This window comes from Lepeophtheirus salmonis, chromosome 13 (genome assembly GCF_016086655.4).
Source record: "Lepeophtheirus salmonis chromosome 13, UVic_Lsal_1.4, whole genome shotgun sequence".
Taxonomy (NCBI): Eukaryota; Metazoa; Arthropoda; class Copepoda; order Siphonostomatoida; family Caligidae; genus Lepeophtheirus; species Lepeophtheirus salmonis.
In genome coordinates this window covers 45342073-45368339 of record NC_052143.2, presented here as the reverse complement: position 1 = coordinate 45368339, position 26267 = coordinate 45342073, and the positions used below count along the sequence as shown (strand labels likewise).

Here is a 26267-nt window from a genome sequence, read left to right as displayed (position 1 = left end):
TAAATTATTTAATTCACCGTAATAAGGCACAATTTTTCATATGATCATTATTATTAATTCATTTTTCTTAATAATGTGATAAAATAAGCTTGTAAGACAAGGAAGAAAATGAAAGGAAAGGTTCTAATCGGAACGACCTTTTTCTTTTAAGATTCTATAAGCTTGTTTAGTCAAGCCTTGATATCCTATGAACTATGTTCTTCTATTTGATACAAGAACAAAACTACTTTCTTAGAAATGAGGTTCATTTCTTTATAAACGTCTGTACGTAAATGATTTTTCATTTTCCCTTCTTTTACTCAATAGATCAATCATCACCAACAGAAAGAGTTTGTTGAGGCTGGTCGTCGACAATTGGAACATTTCCTCACAAGAAATCTTCTAGGACACAACTCCTTCAATGGCCTATCAAACTCAAAAATAACATCTATGGACTCTCTTCATATACAAAACCAATTACTCTCCCATTTTGGAGGGAGTTTGGTATGTAGATATTCATGTGTAATCATGGTTGCCTTGATCAATACCTCATTATCTAATTCTTTTTTTACAGCATAACAATTTAGAGAATGGAGACATGAAACGTTCAACCTCTATTCATATTCGAAAAAGAAGATCAGATGAATCTGCTGCTTCACTCTTGCCCTCATCCCAGAAGACAGAAGAAGAGCCTCGCCATCCTCTATTTAGTCATGGAATATGCCGTTGGACGGGCTGTGAAATGATTTTTGAGTCCTTCGAGGACTTTATATCTCATTTAAACTCAGAGCACGTCATATCCGATCGCTCCACAGCTCAAACTCGCGTTCAAGTACAAATTGTATCTCAACTAGAGTTACAGATCCGTAAAGAAAAGGATCGGCTTGAAGCGATGATGGATCATTTCAATAAGCTGAAAGAGGAAGAAGAGATGAGGAGAAGGTTGCAAATTAGTATGAAGAAAGATAATCTCATGAGTGGTAGCGGAAGAACCGAAGAAGGGGATGAGAGTAGGGAAGGGGAAAGAGGAGACGAGGAAGAGGAGGTTAAAAGATTGAACTCTCCTCCTCCACTTCCAACCCTCACCAGGATGAGCAATAACAACAAGGCTCATAATAATAATAACAATTGCAACGCCAATCAAAATATCAAGTATCATTTAAAGGTCGAAGGACATCAACAGAGACGAAGAGGTAAGGATCATATATTACGTACACTTAACAATGGGCTCTACAAAATATTAATATCTCTCCAGGTTCATATCATAACAAGGAAAACACAGAATCTATATCAGAGACCCTTTTAGTCCGTAGTAGTCCTCTATCGCCCTCCTGTAAAGGGAACAATATTGACAACAACAGTAGCCACAAATCATCTGGAAAAGTCATATCCTCTTCATCATTATCTCCAGAAAAAGGAGGGTTGGATCCAGAGAACGAGATCATTCGAAATAGGGAATTTTATCGATTACAGGATGTCAGACCTCCTTGTACCTATGCAGCCCTCATTAGACAAGTAAATCCTTAATCTTTATATTTTTATTCAGGATCATCAGATACTTTAATGTGCATGCTCTTGAATAACTCCAAATAAACAAAGAGCAAAATTAAAATGTATTTTAATTTTCCAGGCCATCAATGAGTCAATTGGCAGACAGCTAACCTTAAATGAAATATATACTTGGTTTCAAAACACTTTTGCATATTTTCGTCGCAATGCAGCTACTTGGAAGGTAACTTTTGATTGAACTTGACAGCTTCCATATTTATGAGTATTTTATTCTTAATATTATTTCAATATATGTACATATTTAGAATGCCGTTCGTCACAATCTCTCTCTTCACAAATGCTTCATGCGAGTAGAGAATGTGAAAGGTGCTGTTTGGACTGTAGACGAAACCGAATATCATCGTCGTCGTCCTCAAAGAGGAGCACCAGGTGGATCACAATCATCCTCTAAATCTCCGTCTAGTCGATCCCCAGAGCACTCTTCCTACAATGGGAATGATTTAATGAGCTATCAGCAACAACAGCAAGCAGTACTTGTGGCAGAACATCAAGCTTATTTTCAGGGACTTGGAGCATCTTTAGGAGTAGGGACGAATGGGAATCTTAGGTGAGTTTTTGAATAGTTATTTTCATTTTAATGGAGGGAATATCTATCTATATTTTTTTCTATGTAGACGCGATGATTATTACTACAATCCATTTCCATATGGCTTTGGTCTGAAGACAGAAAGAGCTGAGGAGACGAATGGGGAACAGGAGGAGGAGGAGGATCAACATTTAGATGAAGATGAGCGTAGTTATCATTCACCATCAAGAGATGGAGCAACGGAAATTTTGCCCGACAATCAAAGAGAGTCTCTAGATGCAAATGATTGCAATAATCCAGAGGATTTATCTGCCTCTCCCTGGAATAATAATTAAAAAAAGTGCAAGGAATTATTGGACACGGGCCTGAAGTCAATCAATCCATTGCATTTGTCACTTTATTTTTTAGTCAAAGAGAATTATTCTTATTTTTTAATCCTGTTGGATGTACAGTGTACACGCAGATTGCCATTGTAACATATTATTGCTATATATTATATTATTTAATTGTATTTATAGTGTAAACTTAATCAATGATACCTATATATATTTCTTATTGTTTAATTATTATAAATATGCGAACAACCATTTATTAAATCATTTACCTGGTGATAAAAGTGAAAAGAGAATGAAGAAATAGTTAACGTACGAATACAATTACTGTTAAACCTGTGATGTGGTATTTATTATTCTACATATAAATCAATGTATTTTTGTATTTATCAAAAATTAAAATATTGTAGTATTTCATATCATCAAAGTATCTCTGTGTTTTTTTTATTTGTTTCTATCAATGTTCAACACTTTTGATTTTTTTTTAATAACATGAAATAAATGCTTATTAATCATTTAAATGCATTCAGCATCCAATTGTCCAAAAACATTTAATTTAAAAAATAACCAAAGAACCCAAAATCGGTGTTTTTTGGTACATAAATAATTGGATGAATATTAATTATTTAATTGCTAATATCAATGTTTATGTAGATACTTATTAACTCCATTTCTAGATTTATTTTACTCATTCAATGAAAAAATTACTCTCAATAATTTGAAGATTGAATATACTTTAGAATGACTTTACCTCTTGAAATATGAATGTGAAATTTTCTGATATAATTTTGTTTATGTGAGCTAATTTAGTCTCACATATCCCCCAACTCCATTTACCGTCCACTTGTATATATTTTTTTTTCCTAGAATGGGATATTTATTTGAAGTAATTTTGAATATTTTTTTAAGCAAAGTCAGAAATATGATGTTTGAAATATTTAAAGTAGAAAATATGGCCAAAGTCAACTATATATTTTTAATAACCGAATCAAAAAGAATTTCAATAGATCAATAGTTATAAACTGATCTATTATGTGCGCCATCAGTTGAATGGTTTATGACAAACAATTCAAAATGCAAAAGTGTTCAATACATTTTTTGATAAAATTTAAGGGTTAATCCAGCTCCGAACTCTGGGTGTGACAAATTAACGTACTTTTTAATCACGCGTAACAATCACGCTGTATAACTAGTAGCAAAATGAGCGTGGTTTCATTCTTAAGGTAAGATTCTAAATACAGTTAGTCGTTATTATGAGTTGGATTTTTAAGGAACGTTGTTTAGTTACGAAACTACGAATGGTGCTATATAATGAAATATAAATAAAAGTAGTTGCAATTTTGATCTTGAGATTTTATTGGTGCTGATTTTTGAAAATTAGTTCATTGCTTCAATATCTAATATAAAAAAAAAAATATTTTTTTCAATTTATTTTTATAATTTGAAATTTGCAAAATTTTTTGAACGCAAATAACTCCACGTATAATTAATTTAGAGATCTCAGGTTTGATGTCATCCGATTTGGTGGCATGTACAAGTTCTAAATTGTTAATTTTTGGTCAGATCGACTGTTTAATATTAGATTTTTTCCGGGAAAATTAAGATTTTTAAGTCTTTTTCCAAAATCGATATTACTAACTACGGATGTGCGCCCTTTTTTTTTTCTAAATCACGATACAGTATTATCAATATCTCAGCTTCAAAAATTGGCAAATACAAAATTTAAAAACTTTTTCTGATGTAATTTTAGAGATAAAAGGCTTTAATACATATTTTTAATTGCTTAAAATCAATTAGAGTACAGAAATTTGGCCAATACGATTATTTTAAAGCCCGATTTCGTGATAAATATATATGTAAAAATACCAGTAGTTTAGTGATAGCACATTTAGATTCACTATTTTAATTATAGATAAACAATAAAAAGGCAGATTAAATATATCTACATTTGTAAAGACATAAATGCAGAGTGATGATATCAACAATATCATTTCTATTAGACACAATATTAATCAATGATATGACAGACTAAATTTTATTCAAATATGATGAATAAATTTTGAGTGTTCATGGAATAATCCATATACATAGTTAAATAATGTAAACTTTAAAAACATTTAGTGTTCATAGCAATACAGGAATCCTTATTATAGGTAAACTTCTCAGTCAATTTGTGTTTATGAGGGGAAATTAAATGATGCAGAGTTTTCTAGCAGCAATCTACATACAACTATCAAAATAAATGTCAATTTACAATGAAAAAATAACTCATGTACTTTAAAAGTTGAAAAGTTGTTCTCCATTTGTGCTAAAAATGAAATATAAACATTGAACATAAATTATAATTATAATTAATATTACTATTATATAATATTAATTAACTAATAGGCACTTTATAGCCTATGTGATATTGTTCAAAATCAATATAATCGAAAAAAATGATCATTTAAATTTTTAATAGAGTACAAATGAGAATCATTTTGTGATTACAATTATAGTCACTTGAAATGCTCTTAGAGACAATTCGAATTCAGTCATTTCTTTTAGAGATGGACTCACTTGTATTAAGTATGTAAAATCTCTTGCCCACTTTGTTCAGCGTAGCACGGTATTTAATTTAAAAATGTGCTTTTGAAATGACTCTTTAGTCTTCATATTTTGAATCTTCAAAGTCAAAAACTCTTTCTGTTAAAAATGAAAAAAATTGTGAGGGAACTAAGTAAACTGCCAATAAAATATTGTATCAATCCATTCCCTTAAATAATTAATATGATTTTTCACGAAACCTCTTATGTATTTTATTTTGAAAATAAGGACTTTCTATATTTTGATCTATAATACTATACATTCTATCATTTTGAAAAAAAAGTAGATTTTTTGATGAGGCAATTGACATCTTTGTGGAAATAAATGTTACAAAAAAATTTAGACTGGTTTTTTACAGAGACCATTTTCTACATTTCCACCTTTTTTAGTGCAATGAATGTAGATTTGTCGAAGACAAATGTGTCCTTGTTTAGCTAACAACTGTTCCTTAGAATTAAATTAAGAATAACTACATAGTTGAGAAGAATTTACTTGCTACCAAATGACTTAATGGTTTTTTTTTCTTAGTAACGGTTGCAATATACAATAAAGATAAGGACGGGTTGAACAACATATAGTCTGTTACATTTACATTTTAGAAGAGCGATCAAATTGCTCGAATTTTTCCTTATTTATTTAATTTTTTATTATTTTGGACGTTTCTACCTCTTATGAGATAACATCAAAAAGTTTGAGGGTTCAATAATAATTTTAATGATTGCAAGAAAAGAGGGTTGAAGTTATGTATTAAGATAAGTTAGAATATCTATTTTCTATGCAGTCTCTGTGGCTCTCTGCTGTCTTCGGTTGACGAGTTTGCCTCTCATGTACATGGCTACTCTAGAAAGACTCAGACATCAGTTGTATCAGATACATTACCGTCTCCTTCTTGTATGGAGAGCACGTTGGAAGATAAATCTTTTTTTTTTGTTAACCAAGTTTCCCAACTGAAATACGATTTTATTATATTTTTATATTGTAAATTGACATAAGATCTCAAAATTTTCACTCAAGTATAAGTTCAAAAGTTTCAAAAAAAGTTCAAAATACCCTGTTTGGGAACCCCATTAACACTTAGTATAAGGAATGTTAGAAAATACCGATTTATGGTGCGGAAAAAAAACTTGTAGAAGATGTACATAAAAGTCCATCAGTGTCCATTTTGGGGGTACCCATATAAATGCTAGATTTGCATGACTAAAATGGGGAAATCAATTGACATGGACGTGAATCAATTTATTTATCTAGTATCTTGTTAAATTTTCCATCAGTCTGTCGATGTAAGTACATAAATTTTAAACCCACATTAGCACCTTCAATATTTATTATTGTGCAATTTGAAAGTAGTACTTTGTCCTATTATTATCATTTTTTTTTTAATTTGCAAGTATTTAAAACTAAATTTTTTTTGCAGAATACTATACTCTGTAAATCCTGAAAGTTTCATTCAATTTTCTTGATGTTTAAGAAAGTTGGGTTATTTTATTAAAATATCATATTAGATCAAAGATATTGGTGTAGGTTTTAACCTAAACGGTAGGAAAAAAAGTGATGAAATTCCGATGATAAATTGGTCATAAGTTCCTTAATATTGATGCTATATTTTTGTATAAAAATGTCTTTTTTTACCATTATCCATTAAATAATACCGGTTTAAAAGGAAAATATTGGATCATCATTTTTTTGTAATTAATATTGTCTGATTTGCAAGTGGTACTATGAATTATATCAATTTAATAATTTGATTTCAATGTAATTGGAATATTTGGCAGAATCGTCGTTAGATCTAATCAAGCGCAGATGTTACCTTCTAATATATGCACTGCTGTCCTGAGCTACCGTTGAGATTGTATTTTGTATACTTAGTCAACTATTTAAGGATAGATGTCAATATTGAAAACATGAAATCTTCGAAAAAAAAAAAACACAAAAACTTTTGTCTATGAATCAGATATTTAATTGTTCAAACATTGGATTAAACAATTTATGAATTTTTCAAATTGTAAATATAACTTTAGGTCTTTAAGCTTCATTTATTCTTGTACATATTTTCTCTTCATTTTTTGGAATAAGTGGTTTACAAAAATATCAGGAATTTAATTGCAATCATAAAGAGTTGTAAAATTCAAATACTCGTAGAGGAACGAAAAAATGAGGGAAGGTCATTTTTAATTGAACAGATTCGCACTTATTGCTTTAAAAACGAGTAGGAGCTAGATGGTGCTCACTAAATTCGTAACTGAGCGGGAGCACGCTCAGGATTTCTTGAGCGAACAAACGCTCTGGTCTATTTGTCTCTCTCATTGAGATTCAATGGTAACTTATGTAAAGCGAATATATATCCTTCTTCTTTTTTGATAAGTCAGATGGCCCAATTTACATCCCATGGTGATACAAACTCTCCCATTCTCACAAAAAATAAAATCTAAAGTTTCATAAATTTTAATAGGGAAGCAACTCTTGAAAATACATGAATATATACTAATCCATTGATAGTAGATTCAAGGAATAAGTATTTTAAGGGAATGTTATGAGAACTGATGAATAGCATGCACAAAAATATTTTCTTTTGTTCGTATTTATTTATTTACTATTTTTTTTTTGTGTAATCAATGCTGAAAACGAACCTATTTATTTCACAAAACCAAGTATTTTTGACAGGGAAGCCATAATATTCTTCCGTTATATCTCTCAACATTTGAAAATATATTTTTGTAAAATACTCACTACACAAAAAGTAGATCTTATGGATGTAGTTTTTGATATCTGTTTCTTTTTCCTTAAAGTATTTCTCCTAACCAAAAGACAATTAGTAAGCCAAGGAAAATAGTCATTTTCTCAACTGTACGACTATTTTTCGTTCAACAATATTGCTGACAATTAGAATCATTTAAACAAACAAACAAAATAAAAATGTGACTCTACTTTTCGTTTATTAGTCAAGATTTGGATGATTCAAAACATAGCAAGATAAATGTATGCTTTTTGTAAAATACCAAAAAAATATCCATGTAACCCTTAAATATGCGGAAACGAGCATTAAATCTTAAATCTCTTATTTGTATAAAATAACATAGCTCTAACAAACAAGTCAATTGTAAGTGACATGCTCTTTGTTTTCCTCTAAACACACAAAGAATTTGTTTCAAATGAAACGAATTCGTTTAATGTATGTACATTATTAAAATAGGCAAAGGAGAGGGGGAAAGTTGTATCATTCTGAATTGAGTTTTGATTCTATAAAAACAAGGATACATCAACTTCAAAGACGCACTCTCTCGTAACACAATGGCCTTTATTTTGGCTCAAGTTATGATGATCAACAGAGAAAATATATTAATATACATATAAGAAATTAGTGATGTGCTTCGAGCAATGTGTGTCGATTAGCGTTCAGTTTATATGAAGAAAACAAAGAAATACTTTAAAAAAACTCGGATCGTGTACCTAAAAAGCTAGTATTTACACATAACTTGTCAAAATCTTCTTAAGACCTAGACTGACGTCACTTCTTTGTGTAAAATTAAGAAGTTATGTATTCCCTCACCAAATCTATCTACAGGGTTGATTTTATCTTGTAGTACATACTTTATTACTTTCAATAAGAATAGCATTGGTGCAAATTCACGGATAAGGATTACTAGGGATCTTATCTTTTGAACAGAGTAAGTGGAGACGGTTGGAAAGAGTTATGAAGATTTTAATTTTTCTTCAGGCCAACAAATTTTTTTGTTCTTTTGTTATCAATTTTTTTTCACCGTTGATGCCACTGTGAAAAAGCAGAACAGCTGCATACCTCACAACCAAACAACTAGACAATTTCTCCGATTCAGTGAGACATGTTTTAGAACAAAAAATGCAGTGGACGTCACATGCAAAGGCTGCCCTCTCATTTATGGCTGGATGCAGATGCTTACATCGAACTTTTGGATATGAAAGTGCCACCTTCGGTCAGAGTAAAGTTCGGGGATCACTTTGTTTTCACTCAAAACGGAGCTCCGTGTCATCTTTCCAAACTTTTGAAGCCTTTACATGTCTCCGGAGGCTTTTATCAAAAAGGACTGGACCAAGCTCAAGTGTGACTAGATAGTAAATTTAGAGGCAAAGGGTTTAAGCCTCGTATTGAGGCAATTATTAGACTTGTTGGCTCACATATTGAATAAAAGTTGTGCTGAGCAGTATATTCAAATGATTTTGAAAAATAAATGTCTTCACAAAACCTCTCGTTTAAATTTTACTCTTGAAATATTGAAAAAAAAAAAAAATGTGTACTACTATATAAGATCAACTCTGTATTGATTGTTGTGAAGACGGCAACGTTTTCACGACACTTCTTTATTTCTTTTATTCTTATTCAAAGAGTTTCACGCCCATACAAGGAATAAATCTACTTCATACAGTCCGGTTAAGATTGTTGATGTATGTAATTAGAATCTCTATTATTACTTATTAGTGGAATTGGCATGTTTGTATGGAAAGAAAGAGAGCGAGGAGAAGGCGGGAAAGAGATATATGGCACTACTGAATTAAGACCCTTGTTAATATCAGGCTGCCGTTTATATGATTTCCGGAGAAAAAATGAATTAATGGTAAAAGGATAAGAACGTTCTACATTTCAAATAGCATTACTTCTGGGAAAATATTATGATTATATTTAAATTAATAAATTTAACGATAAAATAAATGATAAAATCAATTTTTTTGGAAAAGTAGGTTAAAAAATGGCTCCTAATTGTACCAAAACATTTGAGAAAAGTTGAAACAGTTTTGAAAATATATATAGATAGCTCAACAACGGTCCTAAAGTTTTGATAATTCATATTGTGAAAGAAATTTGCTTGAATACTGTCCATATACCTCAAATTAAAGCTTCTTTTTTTGTAAAAGCAATGAATTGATCGTCTAAATTTTCAATAAAATATAATTTATAATTATTTAAAAAATACATATATATATACGTTCAAAATAGCGTTCATTAAAGTTGATTGAAATTAACGCTTTATTTATTTCTTTAGCATATTGTATCCCAACTATTAGACTGATAAATATGAAGATTCACATTAAATTCAACGAAACAATTTTAAACTTTTAGTTATCATGACCTTAGTTACCTTTTTATGACCTTTTTAAGTAAAGGGACATTTTTTAATTCTCTATTAACACATAAAACCAGCAATAAAAATCTAGGTCATCCTATTCGAAGATGGTAATACAAAAAAAAAATCATTTGAATACATTTTGCTCTTTATTCTTAATGCTATATCAAATAAATGAACAAATAAATACCCTTATTTATATTTAAATATTTAGACACAAGATTTATTCTGTTCAAATTATTTCATATTTTAAGTAAATTTATTTTTCAAATCAGTATATTTATATTTTCTTATAATATGAAATATATAAATAATTTCTTCTTCTAAGTTTTAGACAAATGGTATGTATTTTCTTGTTAGTGTTGGGATCAATCTTACGAAGGTCTTCCACAACTTGTAGAAGACATTGAAGTTCCGACTTTTCAGTTGATTTTAGCACTCTGTATTCTATGAAGAACATTACTTCTCTTTCAGCATAACTAGAGCGAAGCAATTTTTTCTGATGCCTCCATTCGAAAGCTTGAATCGACTACTAAAAAACTATCAGTCAGCTCCTAAATTTCTAGATTTTTTTTTGACTTCTTTGTGAAAAAGTTTTCAATATTTTTATGTAAAAAATAATTGGCTAAGTTTTTTGGGCTCCTGTGCAAAACATAGAGAGTTGCATTTTCCTTTTCGTAGTTGAACTTCCTTTATCATCGAAGAGAAGGAGTACAATGTGTTCCCCTGACAAATGCCATAAACATTGTTCAAAGGACCGTCATATAATCCTCGTTCTTCCTTGGAAGTCAATTTGAATTATAATATATATATATTCAAATGTTTAGAGTATATTTATCACTTTGGAAAGCCAACGAACATGGTGGATTATAACCAGGTTACATGAAATTAACTCCACACTCAGGAGCATTCTCGAGATATATAATTAATATTTCTCCATTTTCGTTGTTTGAAAATATATTTTTTTAAGATGATCTTTTGACAAATTTAATAGTACTATCCTAAATGCCATCTTTTCATCTGCAGTTTCAGGTTTATAGTTAGTTTTGTTGATTAATGACCAATTTGAGCAAAGGAACATATGGTAACGATGTGGGAGTGTGGCACCCATACACAATTAAAAAGCTTTATTTTGAGGTATATGGATGGTATTCAAGCAAATACTCCGTTTTTTCTATAAAAATGTAAACTTTCAAAAATTTAAGGCCGTTTAGCTACCTCTGAATATTTTTCAAAACAGTTCAAACTAGTCTTCAATGTTTGTTGTACACCTAGGAACAATTTTTAATTTAAGCCATTTACTTAAAAACAAAAAAAAAAGATTTTATTGTCACCCATAGGTATATTGAATGTACTATGTATTTTTTTTTAAATTCCCATCAAATATATCGGAGAGAGCTTACTTCAGAGGGAGAAGTTAACACCATGCCCACCTATTAAATATTGAACAAAAAAGAAGAAAGAGATAACTCAACAGCTGTTTTTCTTTTTTAATATTTAAAGATAATTTTTCATTAAAAACATATCAACACAACTTATTAGAGAATGTTGTTTTAAATCCATTTCTCCTCTTTATGAATAAATATTTAAGAAATAAACTTTTTAACATTAGCTATTCAATATACATTCATATCAATAAATATTAATACTACTGATAATATAACACATGAGCTGAAAAGTCCCGGGCTACACTCATTGAGTGTGTTATCTTTTTTATTCGCCTCATTTGTAGTTAATACTAATTTTTCAAGCTCAGATATCCAAATTTCATGAACGCAACTTTTGTTATTTCGAAATAACCTTAAAGCCTTTCAAATTGTTGTGAGAACTCTTCTCCATAAAGTAAATAATAAAATAAACAAATTTAAAAAAAGCCGATTTGGAACGGGAAAAAAAGGGTTTTCTTTGTTTTGCGTGATTGGATATAATAGGATTGATTATTATACAAAAATGACGTGTTGATCATATAAATTGATGAATTACTCTAAGCCACAATTTAAATTAGTCAAGTTAATTTTTAATTTAAATTTTTACGGGGGGAAAGGACTGGTTTTTAATAATTCTTTTAAAAACATTAATTTTTTCACCGACGAGTTTGTTAAGAAGCAAAAAGTATTGAAGTGAGTAACGTGTCAAGTCTATAATTCTTTTTGTAGAATCTCGACAATACTTGAGGGGCTAAATTTAGCTCGCTGCATATCACTATTCCAAACTAAAACATACACGAAAAAGTCCCCATTTCTTTTTTAATTTTCCAGACTTTTAAATGGTTTAAAAAGAAAAATACAACATACGTACATAATTAGCTAATATTTTTTTGAGATCCATCAAATATCAATTTACATTATTAAAAATTAATTCCTAATTTTTGTTTTTACAAAATATTTCATGTTTTATTTTTAAAAAAGTAGGCTAATTAAACCTATAATTAAAACAAACTTCATTTTAATTTCATATTTTAATTATTAAACTACTGTCACTGACATGATTTTTTTCCATAAGGGACTGGATTTTTTTTTTTACCTTATTTCTCAGTCCCCTTTTTTGCGACTATATTTTCGATTCTAAAATATATAATGTACATATGTATGTTAAAACATGAAATAAACGCACTATGTCAAAACTGAAGATAATCTTAGATTATTTTTTATGTATGTACATATATATAGATATAATTTAGGAATATGATCTCATCACCTCGAAACGATTGAATGTACTTATATTTACTTTCTTACCATGGCACTGTGCTCTTTTGACGGCTCCTAACGCGACTATATAAAATATGTAATCCGATTAAATAAAAATATTTTATTTACTTTCATTTTCTTACATAAAGAACAAAAAAAAGTATTTGACAATAAATAAATAAAAAGTTGAGTTAAGAAAGCCTTCAAAAAGAAGAAAAAAAAGAGTTAGATCATAAGTAAAAATGTTGTTTGATAAATAGGCAAAATAAATCTTGTTATAAGATGTATTTTACATTATTTTAAACTAGTAGTTCTACCCGACAATGCTCAGAGTTATTAGGTTCCAACAAACGTACTAATTTTGCTTTTTATGAGACCGCTCATACGTAGCTACTAACTCCATACTTTGGCATTATGTCCTCAAGAATAAATAAAACAATAGTACAGTATTGATTTTTTCTATAAGATTTGATGAGCGTACTTTAGCTCGTTGCTAACCCTCATCTAAAGTTACATTCATTTTTTTAAATGTTAAATAAAGTACTTCCAGATTTCTTTTATTTTTCAGCATTCTTTATTTGGTTTATATATTATATAGAACTTATAAATAAACCGAAGCAATTGCGTAAAAATTACATAAATAAACATTATAGTTTATATTTAATGCTCCGGGGTAGAATTTCAACTAATATTAACCTTTAAATAAAAACAACAGTAAACATGCAAATTAAAAATAATGATAAATATTTGTTAAAATTTTTTAAAACCCTTTTTAAAATACTTCATAATTCCGTGAAGTTGATGGAAGGTACCGGATTTCTTCGGCTGCAAAATTCCATGACTCACATCCTGATTTAGGAATTTTCATCGTGAGAGAGACATAGCGGGCTGAAGCTCCCAAGATGATACCTCTCAACTCATCCTTCCGAATAGGCTGATAGTTAGTTAGTCGGCTGGTGATGAGGGCTTTACAATTAAGAATTAATAAGTCCAGAGCCCTTGTTACCTAAGAAGTTCCAATCTTTTTCTTTGAAATTCCAAAAAGAACAAGACCTTTAACATATTTTTCTTCTCCATTCGTCAGCCCTTATAGATTTATAGATGCAAAATATTTTAGGATATAGATGGCAGGGCAGTCCACAAACGCATGAAGTGTGTTATTATATATTTTTCCACAGTCCTTGGAGGGTCTAGTATATTTAATACAATCTGTGGAGATTTGTAACTGCACGATAAACTTTTTATCATCATTTATTCCCTACAAAGAAGACACTATTATTATTTTCCAACCCCTAGGGAGGCCCAAACGCTTACTATGCAGCTCCCAGAGTGTGTAATTCCAAGCAGATCAATTTATGAGCAGCGGAAGGTTCAGGTTTACAAAATGTTTTTATTTTTTACCATATGAGTCAATGTAGGAGAAATCAAAGACAAGTCAATTTTGGAAGACTGATTCCCTCTCCTTCAAGGAAAAACCCTCTTCCGGACTGATTTTTTTGTTAAGTCAACAAAATTGAACTTAAAAATTATATTTTGTAGATTTACATCCCCAAATAGCCGGAAAGGAGTTGAATCCTTTATTTGGTTAATAGAAATTGCTTGAAAAAAGGAAGTAGACCATTCATTCGGCCCATAGGCAGTTATAAGACTGAAACTCATCCCATTTAAAGAAATTCGAATTTTATGCCAATCATTTTTGTCGGAGAACTCTTTAACACAGGAAACATTTTCTTTGAACTAAGAGTCAAAACTCCTCTATTAGATCCATTTCCACTTAAGAAACAATGAAATCTTTTAGGTAAGCAAATGGGATGGTTATTATAGCAAGAAGAAGATATCTTTGATTTAATATCCTAAAGACAAACGATGTCAGGATCCAATGACCTCAAGTGATTCATTACTGCATAATTTGTATCTGTATTTTTTTGTTTGATAGCTTCATTTTATAATAATGTAAAAAAATATATAAACGGATAACAGGAGTCGTCCACCAACTATCAAGAAGTACCATACTCAGAGCTTTTTGACTGTTTCTTCTCTCTTACAGGGGAAAGATCTGTATCCGGTTTACTTCTTTTCCCCACAGAGGAACCACGAGTACGTCTTTCCAGAATTGTATGAACATCCAAATGAGGCTTGGATTGTGTTTTTTTTTCATTTCTACTTTCTCCATCATTCCTCTTATCATTTTCTAAAAGAGAACATTCGTTTCCCTAATCTGAATAATCAATATGTTCCACACATCATTTGCCGGATCATTGTTTACTCTGGAAGACTTCTCTCCATCTTTTTCTTCTACAATTTGGGTCTCACTAGTCTTTTCAATTTGTTTTTCGGGTAGAAGATCTTGGTCCATTCTGGAAAATTTACTTAATCTTTTTCTTCTATAGTTCGGGTCTCACTAACCTCTTCAATTTGTTTCAACTATATATATATATATATATATATATGAGTTGAACTAAATGCCATGAGAGATTTTATTTATTTTATAAGGTGCACTCTGTATATTATACTATCTTTTTTTTTCTTCATACTGTTTTGGTATATGAATCAGGGAGCACATAACTATTTTTTACTCACTAGCTGGCTCTTAAGTTGAATCAATGTTAGTTTCTTAAGACTTCTTCACGACAATTACCAATCAATTTTTGCAAAAGAACAGATGTTTCTTTCAATTTTGTCAAATTGTAACAATTGTATGTCATGGTCACATTTTGAAATGCCCTTATTTTTTTAATGGAACCTCCTTTTCTAGATTGAAGAAAGCAAGAGTTGATGTTACTATAAAATACCCAGGGGTACAACTTTGTGTATGTTCTGTACAAGTTACGATTTTGTGCAATTTGCAACCAAAAAATGAGAGGAATGAAAGATTTGCAGTACTTGAGATGAGAAAGGTTAATATAAATCCAAGGTTATACCATAACACGGGTACAACGGATACTTGAGTTCCAAAAACACTTTTTAATATTGACGTCATAGTGTGTGAGGGGTTGCCTGTTTTTTCAAAATATGTCCTTCTTGCCCAACAGTCGGTAAGATACATCAAATTGATAAACATAGCAATAGAAATGTCATAAACTATAATTGGTTGCGTTTTTTGGTGAAAATTTGTCTGTCTTGCCAATCAGTTGGTAAAATACATCAAATTACAAAATATAGCAAGCCCAATTACATGATAGTCTAACCTAGTATTTCTATTAACTTTGGAATAATTGAAATTTCTATGGATATATTAATGGTGTAATTTTTGGAAACTTTATTTAAATTACTCAAATTGAAGTGTTCTGATGCACATTATAAAACTCAAATCCCCATAGTTATATTAGTAATGAAGGGTGATTCAAAACGAACGGCTTTTGGATTGTAGAATTATTTGTAAAAAAGAATCCCCTTCATATGTTGGCTGCAACTGGCATTTAAATGGTCCATTCTTTCGCGCCAATTTTCGATGATACGTTCGAGCATTGTGACCGGAATTTCACGAATAACTCGCTGAATATTTACTTCTAATGCTTCAACGTCGCTGGTTTATCAACATAGACTTTTGCTTTTACGTAGCCCCAAAGAAAAAAGTCCAAAGGTGTGATATCACACGATCTTGGTGGCCAATTCACCGGGCCAAAACGTGAAATTAATTGCTCACCAAAATGATGTCCCAATAAGTCCATTGTTACGCGCGCTGTGTGGCAAGTGGCACCGTCTTGTTAGAACCAAATATCGTGGAGACCATGCGCTTCAATTTGAGGTAACATAAAGTATGTTACTATGGCGTGATAACGTGATAACCATGGCGAATCAATTCGTTTTGAATCACCCAAATCACGCAAGATATCACGCAAATATACATCATAATTAATAACTATGTGAATTTAATAGATAATTGATAATTTGATGAATGATGAATTTAAATAATGCATTTCAAGACGAAAAAATGGCAACTTCTATAATTTACATGTACAAGCTACTACATGTACACAACATAAAAACAGGGACATATTTTTAATAAGAAAGGTTGCGTTAGTGTGTGTATATAAATTGTTCCGATATATTTCTAATTTCTTTATATTAATAAAAGTGCAAATTTTCTTTTACTGGTAGGCAGATAAGAATGGTAACACAGGAAAGTTTGATTAGTTCTAAATCGGTAATTGTTAAAGCCAGAATTTACAACAATTAAGTTTGAACTTTTTATAATATTAGAATTTGTATATAGGCCTATGTATTGTAAAATATATTGATATAAGTTTTTGGCATTTTTTGCTCCTTCACCCCACCCATGTGTGCACTTAGTACCCATTTCCTATGCCCCTTTCTTAATATGGAAATGTTCATTCAATGAAACATATATTTAAAAATATATATATATAGGGACAGTCTTATACCTCCTTAGGGATAGGGACGTCGTTGCTTCTAATGCCTCACGCAATCTTTCCTACGAAATGAACAGAAAAAGGCCCAAAATCAGTAGGTAATTAGTCAATTACTCTTCCCAACTATGGAATTATTATTCAATAATTATTGAGAAGTTTTCACAACTAATTTTATCACAGTGGACTAGATGTTCCTGCTAAATGGGAGGGTATCATTGTTTTATAAAACAAAATAAAAGTTTAAGTGTAGCGTAGAGGAATATATAGTGACGATTAGATAAAAAGTTTTTGAAGAACTTGATAAATTTATAGAGAGTTTTTGTATTATGAGTGCAGGTCACTAGCGTAGTCATGTCCACCTTTCCTTAGTCCTCATGCTTACGATTCCAAATGCTTCAGAGTCCATTAAAACAATCGGACTAGAGTGTAAGTCCAAATCAAAAAAGTACGGCTCTATAGAGTAAAAGCCTTTGATGCAGTAACAGGTAGAAGTAGCCTTCCTATTTAGATACTAAAAAAAAACATTTTTAATCATTTCTTCTTCATAATTCATGAATCTCATATAATTAAATTATTTGAGTATTAAATTATCCTATAACTTTATTGTATATATCATTAGCAATGACAATGATTCTTGAGTTGATCTATATCGTTCGTAACAAGGAAATTTTATTTGCTCCTCAAAGTGAATATCTGAGGGATCCATTCGTTAGCAGCATTTCATCTACATTTTGGAGTATTGAAAAGTAATCCTTTGTCAAGGAAGCCATTATACACCATTGATATCAAATCCTCTTGATGCTCTAGATCACAAAATAGTGAGCAAAGCTTATTCAAATTTTTGATCCATCCCACGAGATTATTGAAGGAACTGAATGTAAACAAAGATTGTATATAGTATATCGAAAGAAAGGTTCCGTGGTAGGTGATTATTTAGGTGTACATAAACATCTTTTCCTGGAAATATGGATAGATCAAGCAACCATGTTATTGGTATAAACATAAGCCCATAAAACCAATATTAAATGTTGACATATGATCCTAGATTCCATTACCAATTTTAAATCAATAAATTAATATAAATCTTCAGAATCATTTATTCAATAATTTTTATAATCCTTTACATATATAAACTTATACTTTGTTGACAATACCACTCTTAAATCTTTCGAAAATCAGAATGTTGACGTCCAAAAGAAAAATTTCTTTACGCAAAGCATTAATGCAAAACTATAGTATCTAAAAATACCATATGGATAATATTCAACGTGTTTGTACGAGTTTTAATACCCTAGTCTCCAGTGAAGAGGAAACATACGAAATATATTTTTTTTTGTAATATTTGAAGAACATTTTACAAATATCAATAATGATTTATTTATTACTCTCATACTCAATAGGGTATGATCGTTGTTTGTTTACTGAACTTAGTATCCCTGTACCATCGAGAGGCTATAAATGTTTTGTGAGTTCGTTCATTTACTAAACTTATATATCTATCATCTTGCGACTATGATTGCTATATTAGTCGGTTGATGTACAATTAAGATATGAAAGTTATTGTAGAATATATGACCTAAAGCTAGTGCGATATTTTTTGTAGCTGGTAATTTAAAAGGTGTTTTTTCAGTCATTATTTTTTGGATCCATTTCAGTCTTAGAAGTGGTTCTATCAGTTCTTGGGACCTGTCCTTAATATTGTAGTACTAGAACCCATTTAAATAAGAATAAATAAAGTTGAGTGACGTCATCAAGGACTGACATGCAGGACTTTCTGAAATATTTTTTTTTCTCTTTCTTTATTTAGCATATCACCATTTTCTATAACTCTAGATGTGATAGTTGGTTTGTTGTTTACAAGACTCAGGGTCTTTGCACAATCTGACGACTTTGAATTTATTTTATTTTGTTTATGTGAACTCTCGTTCACTTTTTTGACTATAAATTAAAAAGAATGTGCATAAATTACATAATTTCAACTTCATTTATGTAAAAATCATTAAAAACTCAATTCCTAGTGGATTTATCCGAATCTTAAAAAATTCCAAATGTATTTTTTTCTCAACCCCAAACATAACTTCATTTAACTTTTTTTTTCTTAATTTGTTTTGTCCTTTTTTTTTTACTCGTCAAACAACAATCATTAAAAGAAAAAATAGTCATTCTATATGTATAAATGTACTATATATATAAAGATCTTCATAAACATTTTAATTGTACAAACTTTGGCTATAAAGACGACCCCTCCCATAATTGTACATAGTCAATGAAAAACTAGAAACAAAAAAAAAAAAAAAGAAATTATACACAATATGAACACAATTAAATTTTTTTCATTCTCTTTCCCATTAAAAAATGTATAGAAATTTATAATAATCGTCATCAACATAGAAGAACTTCCTTCTTGCTATGACTATATCATATATATAAATGTGTATGGAATTAAAGAAAGTTGTGTGTTTTTTTTTTGTTTTATATATATTGTAAGAAAAAAGGACATTAAAGTAATAATTAACATCAAAGATCATAAAAAATGTAATTAGTGGCTTTCAAAAAAAAAAAAAAAAAAAAAAATATCGCAGAATGAAATTTTTTATGTCTATGCAAATTTATATTTTATTTTTGGTTATATCTGTACAATATTCATAGATATATGGAAAGAAAAAGAGATGGCTAGAAAGGAATAAGGAAAGAGGAGGAGTAGGGAAGTTGGAATTAATGAAAAAGTTGGACGTTTAGGAGAACGAAGGAGTTTATTGTAGAATGTACGGATAAAAAAACATAAAAATGTAAATATTTAAGTTTCTATTTTTTTTTTTTTTTTTCTATTTATTGTTTGCCCTTTGTCTTTAGCTAAGAAGTTACTTCTTCAACTTCGTCTTCATTCCCCTCATCTCCATTCTACAAATTGATTCAATGCAAATGTTCGAGTCTATATTAAATACAACACGGATTCTCAACCTTTTTTTAGTGACTTGTAAAATATTTATTTAATGCAAAGCACCCCTTTACCAGCAAAAAACATTACTAGCCTCATTGGCTTTGATTTTTGTATTTTAGTCTATTTTTGTATACATATACGTCAAGATAATAATCAGTTAGGAGAACACCTAAAAACACAGGAGAAAAAATATAAAAAACAAGCGTTTTTTTAATATCTGGCTTAAAATTTACTCATGGGCACAAATAAAGGGTTAATAACATATTTATACGAATTGAAGCACAATATATTGGCTTTGATTTGATACCCATATCAAGGCTCTACGATACGCCATTGCGAAGCTATAGTAAAAAGAATACAAAAAAGTCACGTTTTTTTTTTACCCTTTTTTAGAGCCATCGACAATAAATTTTCAAGGGCCATGCGGCAGGCATAGCCGCGCTCCAAAATCCAGATGACTAGCATATTTAGTTTCAATAGACCTTGGAGAACGGAAAAAAGTCAAATATTAAAAGGTTTGAAAAAAAAACCTGTTGCAATTTGAACAGGTCTAATGGACATGGAGTTCCTCATCTAGGCTTGTTCCAGGATCAGGTTAGAGACTGTGGTTGATGCTTGAAGTAGTTGATTTGAGTGATTGGTGTCACTATGGATCATCTCATGTAAGAACAAAATATTTGTGAATTGCTCAATTAATTTTGGGAAATATATATTGTAGAATACGTTATTCTTCAATTTTCTGTATTTAAAATCCTCACCCAATATATCTTATTCATGCTGCAATATTATGTAATTATGTTTAATCATTTGCCACGATTTTTTAAAGTATTTATTAATTAATTATGGTCCATGACCCTATTATCCTCAAGATGGATTTGTCATTAGACAGGAAATTGATAACACAAAAGGAACACAATTCCCTTTAAAAAACAATAAGAAAAATATGCACCAAAGATATTCAAACATTCACAACGGACAATCAAATAAACTATACTTTTATCTTAGGAAGGTAACACCGCGATGTATTAGGCGATTGTCATGAGTCTTGTTACAACGGTTATAATAAAGTTTCGGTCTAACTGAAGAAACCTTCCTCACAATGAAATAACTCAATTCTTTGACAATTAATTAAAAAATAATTGTCAAAAATAATCAAACATTTTATCTTTTAAAATTGGAGTAACGTGAAGATAATTCATCATATAATATATATATCATTTTTTAGGTAAAAGTGTTCGTTCAGAAATGTGGTCAATCGGCAAGATGACACTCGGGAAAAAGGTTTTCAGTAATGGGTTCTAAAGCCCTAATTTTGGTACGGAAACCAGTACAAAATATTGATTTCAGTTATTTAGAAGTGATTTAAAAAGCTGTGAATTGCCGAACGTAACAAAATAGGATATTTGTATTGGAAAATGTTCTTAAAATTACATATGCGTACTTTTCATTGTCTATGAAGCCTTAAAATGAGGAAATACTCTTGCAAATATTTAAACATAGATATATAAATCTATTTGTTGTACGTCTCAATTGAATGCATACTTAATGCAACTCATATATTAGCAAATGATACATGATCAAATATGTATACAGATAAATGGATCATTAAGCAAAAGGGGAAAGTGTAACATAAATTCATTATATACATATTATATATAACTCACAAATATCCACGTTTTCAAATCTTTTGTTTTTTGTGTAGAGATTTGTCAAATGGAACATAATGTAATGAGAATTACAAATATATATATTTATCTGGAGCAAAGCAGGTGTGTTGTGAAATCAATACTTGTAGGCCTACAATAGTAGAATATATTGATACTATGTGATAGTGATATACAGTCAAATTTGGATAAAGGAAACTGCTTTTAGTTAATTGAAAAGTTGACGATATCCGGATTTTCTTATATCCGAAGTATATAAAAAAACCACAATTTACTGAGTGATTGTAATAAGTAATTTGAATCTACAGAACAAAAATAATGTTAGGACCAGCTTACGATTTGTACCTTTTTTCATTCTCATGAGTTGTATCTGAAGTTGATTGCAAAAAAGGGAGGAAAAAGTTGACTAAATGCGGATTTGTTACTTCATATTTCTTTTATGCAAAGTATTCTTTGTTGTAAAGAAAATGTTACCTTTTATTTTTACAATATCCGAATTTCTTATATTCGGATTTGCCTGTATTTATTTCAATGGTTTTATTCTTAATCCACCTAAAGCTTTAAACCCAGTAACGAAACGAGGACAAAAACAATTAAGAGGTGAAAAATGTATTGGTTAGAATTTACTTTTTTTATCCGACTGGGGCATTATTTGACTATTATTTCTATAATAACAGCTCAAGCTATACACTATAATGTATTCCAGTATGAATCAAAATAGCTAGGCTTGAGTCACAAGTGTCGATCTAGAATACTAAATACTTATATTCTAATTCTAGTATTATTAAGTAACTATTAACTATAGTTTATTTATTTTAGTAATAAATTATGTGAGATAATAAGATAAATGAATGGAAGTCTTCCAAAAATGGTGATCTTTTCTTGGATGAACTTTTAAACCATATCAAGAGTAATTTTAGAGAATAACTCTGCTAGTCAATTGACCCCTCTACAAGTACTGTATGGCTTTGCTTCCCACTGTCGGATAATACCTACTGGAATATTAGTCTTCAAGGTCTCCATGTTGTGGAGTAGTTCAATTCTAAAATTAACTAGGAGGTCTTTGAGGAGGATGAATTCAGTTTTTTTTCTCAGACAAGCCTTCAAAAATCAAGACTCCGTCTTTAAATCCTTGATGCAATCATTTGTCAGTGCCTCTCCGGAGGTAAAGAAATTGATATAAATTCATGAGGTTAAATCGGAAGTTGGGACAGCTCAATACCTTCAAGCTGAAGAGCCGTCCATTATTGAATTCGGAATTAATTAAGTTATTAAAGTTGACCTCAGATGAAGGATAAACATTCCATAATAAATGAAAAGAAATGAAGTTTTATAAACTTTTATTTGCTTCCAAGTTTTAGATTCATTTATGAGAAGAGACTCACTTTCCACATGTATCGCCATCGGAGAGGATCTTCTCCTGAAGATATAAAACTATTTAGTCTGCAATGATAATTGAAACAATATATCGATAATTGATCACTTTAACTTATTTCTTAAGTGGTTTGCTATTAATGGTGTGTTCCTTTAGTTTTATTAACTTACATATCTCGTTCATGACTATTTAATGTATCCACTAGTAATTTGAATTTATATTAAAGCATATAAGAGCGTATTTAATGGCAATTTTCACTAGAACTTTTTTAATAGACAACCTGTAAGGAAATCTTCGAGTACAACCACTTATCAAATTCCATGGGAAAATCTTTGGCACCGAAAGCGAAGATCCAGAAGATATATTGTCAGATTATGGGAGTGATTGGATCACTTCAGGAAAACACGGAAGTGAAAATTCACTTATCTAGGGAGATACAAAGGAATTTGGACCTTATAATATAAATGATATTTTGAACTTCAGATTAATTACTCTGCAATAGCGATGCTGAAACGGTGCCTTCAGGTTAATAGAAATACATTTCTGACGGTCGCATTTCGCTACTTGGTGTAAAGCTTTAAATCCACCAAACATCCCTATAAATCATCTTTAGGTGAATTCAATACAATAAATAAATGCAAAAATGGAGGAATCGACTTATGTTGAATTCCATTTTTCTTCGATAAAAGATTAATAAAAATGTAACTGGGCGTAGCTCAGATAAATCAACTCTTCCAGCTTCCTTCCCACCAGCAATATACGATTTACAATATATATTTATATGTTAAATAAATGAGTCCCATTCTAACCTTTCTGCCCAAAAAAGTATACTTTTTTGTGTCTTAAAAAATTAATTACACATTTTCTGTAAAAATATTGTTAAAAAAAGAATATAAAAATCACTTGCATTGAATAAAAATGTCCATGTTATTGAATTCATCTTTCATTGAAACTAATTTATACATTTCAATTTGCTAATTTTATCATATCTAGAGTTGCAAATACTATGGCATTTTTTGTATGTAAAAGAAATAAGCTACAAATTAACATGGGAACCTCAACAATTTGACAAATGTCAAAGAGGAGAACAGTTCAGCTGTCATGAGGGGGGGGGAGGATGGAAAACCAGACAAATACCATTTTCAATTTATACATAAAAATTTCGATTTTCTCCGATTCAAAAAAGAAGAAAACAATGTTTTTATTTTTAGAAATAGACAAGGATTCTAACTTTTATTTGATTTGAATATGTTTACAATGCATTAACCAAATGGGGTTATAGAGTTATTTTGACATCTCTATATTATGAAAAAATCACAATATATTATTTATAACAACATTAAAATAATAAACTTATTATTTTAACATACATATTTAATGTATATACAGATAAATCCGCATATTAGAAATTCGGATATAATACAAATACGCTTTTAGTCAACAAATCTCTGGCAAAAAAATTTTAATAAATAAAATACTTTGCATTAAAGAAGCATGAGGTAAAAAATTTGCAATAGTCAACACCTTTCTTCCATTTTTTGGTTTCAGCTTTATGGGAATTCATAAAGCTGATAAAATTTTTTTTGAATAAAAACTACACTGAGGATTTTTCCATTTTAATTCCTTCTTTTGTATGTTTCTTTTTAAATTCATTTTACATTGCTTTTTAAATTCATTTTACATTGTTTTTTAATAAATTTTGATACATATTATGAATGCCCTCAAAAAACACAAATAATTAAATCAAAAAGAAAAAAAAAATAACTGAATAGATTTAATAAATATTACATTTTAATGTTAAGAATTTGTTTGTTTAGATTGTATGCATAAATCTATAAATAAAATGCTGGGTTTTTTTTTAAAATACATCGGAATATAACCAAAATTCGGGTATAATAAATTTTTCACCAGTTTTCTTAATCGAGATTTGACTGTAAGGTTGTAAATTGTAGGCATTTTTGGTATTTAAAGACAGAAACCAAAAATTAGCTGATAACTCTGACGATTTGAAGAGTGGTTCGCAGTATAGTAGCCTAGATGGGATTGAGTTTCCTTAAATTAGCTGGGAGCAGCCGTAAGTTGAATATAATTTCAACAAAATTAATACTATAAATAGATGTGTCTAGGAGCTCACATAATCATTAATATAGCCACCCTTAGCGACAATAATGGCTTCCTGTCACCCACTGTAGATGTAGACCTCTGTCATGACATTCCAATGCTGGTACATCGGACCTCCCCCCCCAAAGTAAAAATATTGCATTGGCAGTATGATAAAAATGTTTTACCTATAATAAATACACACCATATCAAATATTTTACTATAGCAAGCAACGCTAAGCATTCATTTTTATTTTCTTCATGAATTGCATATATATTTAATATTATTATTGTTCACTTACACTTCCTCAAAAATTTGTTGTTATTTAGTTAGTAAGAAAAAGATGGTTACTAATCTAGAAATGTTGCTTTAATGGTTTAAGAGAGCGACGTGAAAGAAATTGCATTACTTCAGTGGGATTCAAAACTTATGGTTACTATAGTGCATCAAGCCCCCCCATGATTTTAAAAATGTTTTTATTTCTTTACGGTGGTATAGAAAAAGTGTTTTACCACATAAAAAATAATTAATGTTAAATAATGGGAATATATAAGATTTATGTTCATAAATTAAATAAATGGGACAAAAGTAGTTTAAATCATAAGAAATATATTACTTTCTTGCACAATGCATAACTCATCAAATAGTTATTATCAATGTTAATATAATAGAATACTAGAAATTCTTTTTTTTTATGTCCAATGTCCGAAACAAACAAATCAAAGGTAAATACATAATGTACAAAGTGATAATCTTTACAGCTACTCATATTTATTGTATTAGTTTTTTCTATCGTAATCCTATCTGCTTCTATTACCTGTAAAACATTCTGAAAATATTCTTCTAATTTACCAATATCAGTTTTAGACCTATTTCTACACAGTCATAAATGACGTCAATGGAATGGATCATTGATTTGGAAGACATATAAGACGTCAAATGTAACCACTCTGTGACTTTTTGGATGAGGAAATTATTCTATAAGCCCAGCAGAGTAAAGATGATCCAGGAGTCGTATGAAACTAAATCCGCGAGTCC

The 26267-nt window shown here is 30.0% G+C and overlaps 1 protein-coding gene across 2 annotated transcripts in view; it reads left to right on the top strand.

Moving 5' to 3' along the window:
- The window catches only part of LOC121127931 (uncharacterized), a 29515-nt gene extending 26588 nt beyond the window's left edge, over positions 1 to 2927 (top strand). For both annotated transcript variants that reach the window (XM_071892718.1, XM_040723518.2), the window contains 6 exons: positions 307 to 483; positions 554 to 1172; positions 1235 to 1494; positions 1610 to 1711; positions 1794 to 2095; positions 2163 to 2927. In XM_071892718.1, the coding sequence (XP_071748819.1) occupies positions 307 to 483; positions 554 to 1172; positions 1235 to 1494; positions 1610 to 1711; positions 1794 to 2095; positions 2163 to 2409 (1707 nt within the window). In that variant the 3' untranslated portion in view covers positions 2410 to 2927. The remainder of the gene's footprint in view (positions 1 to 306; positions 484 to 553; positions 1173 to 1234; positions 1495 to 1609; positions 1712 to 1793; positions 2096 to 2162) is intronic.
- Positions 2928 to 26267: the final 23340 nt, after the last annotated feature.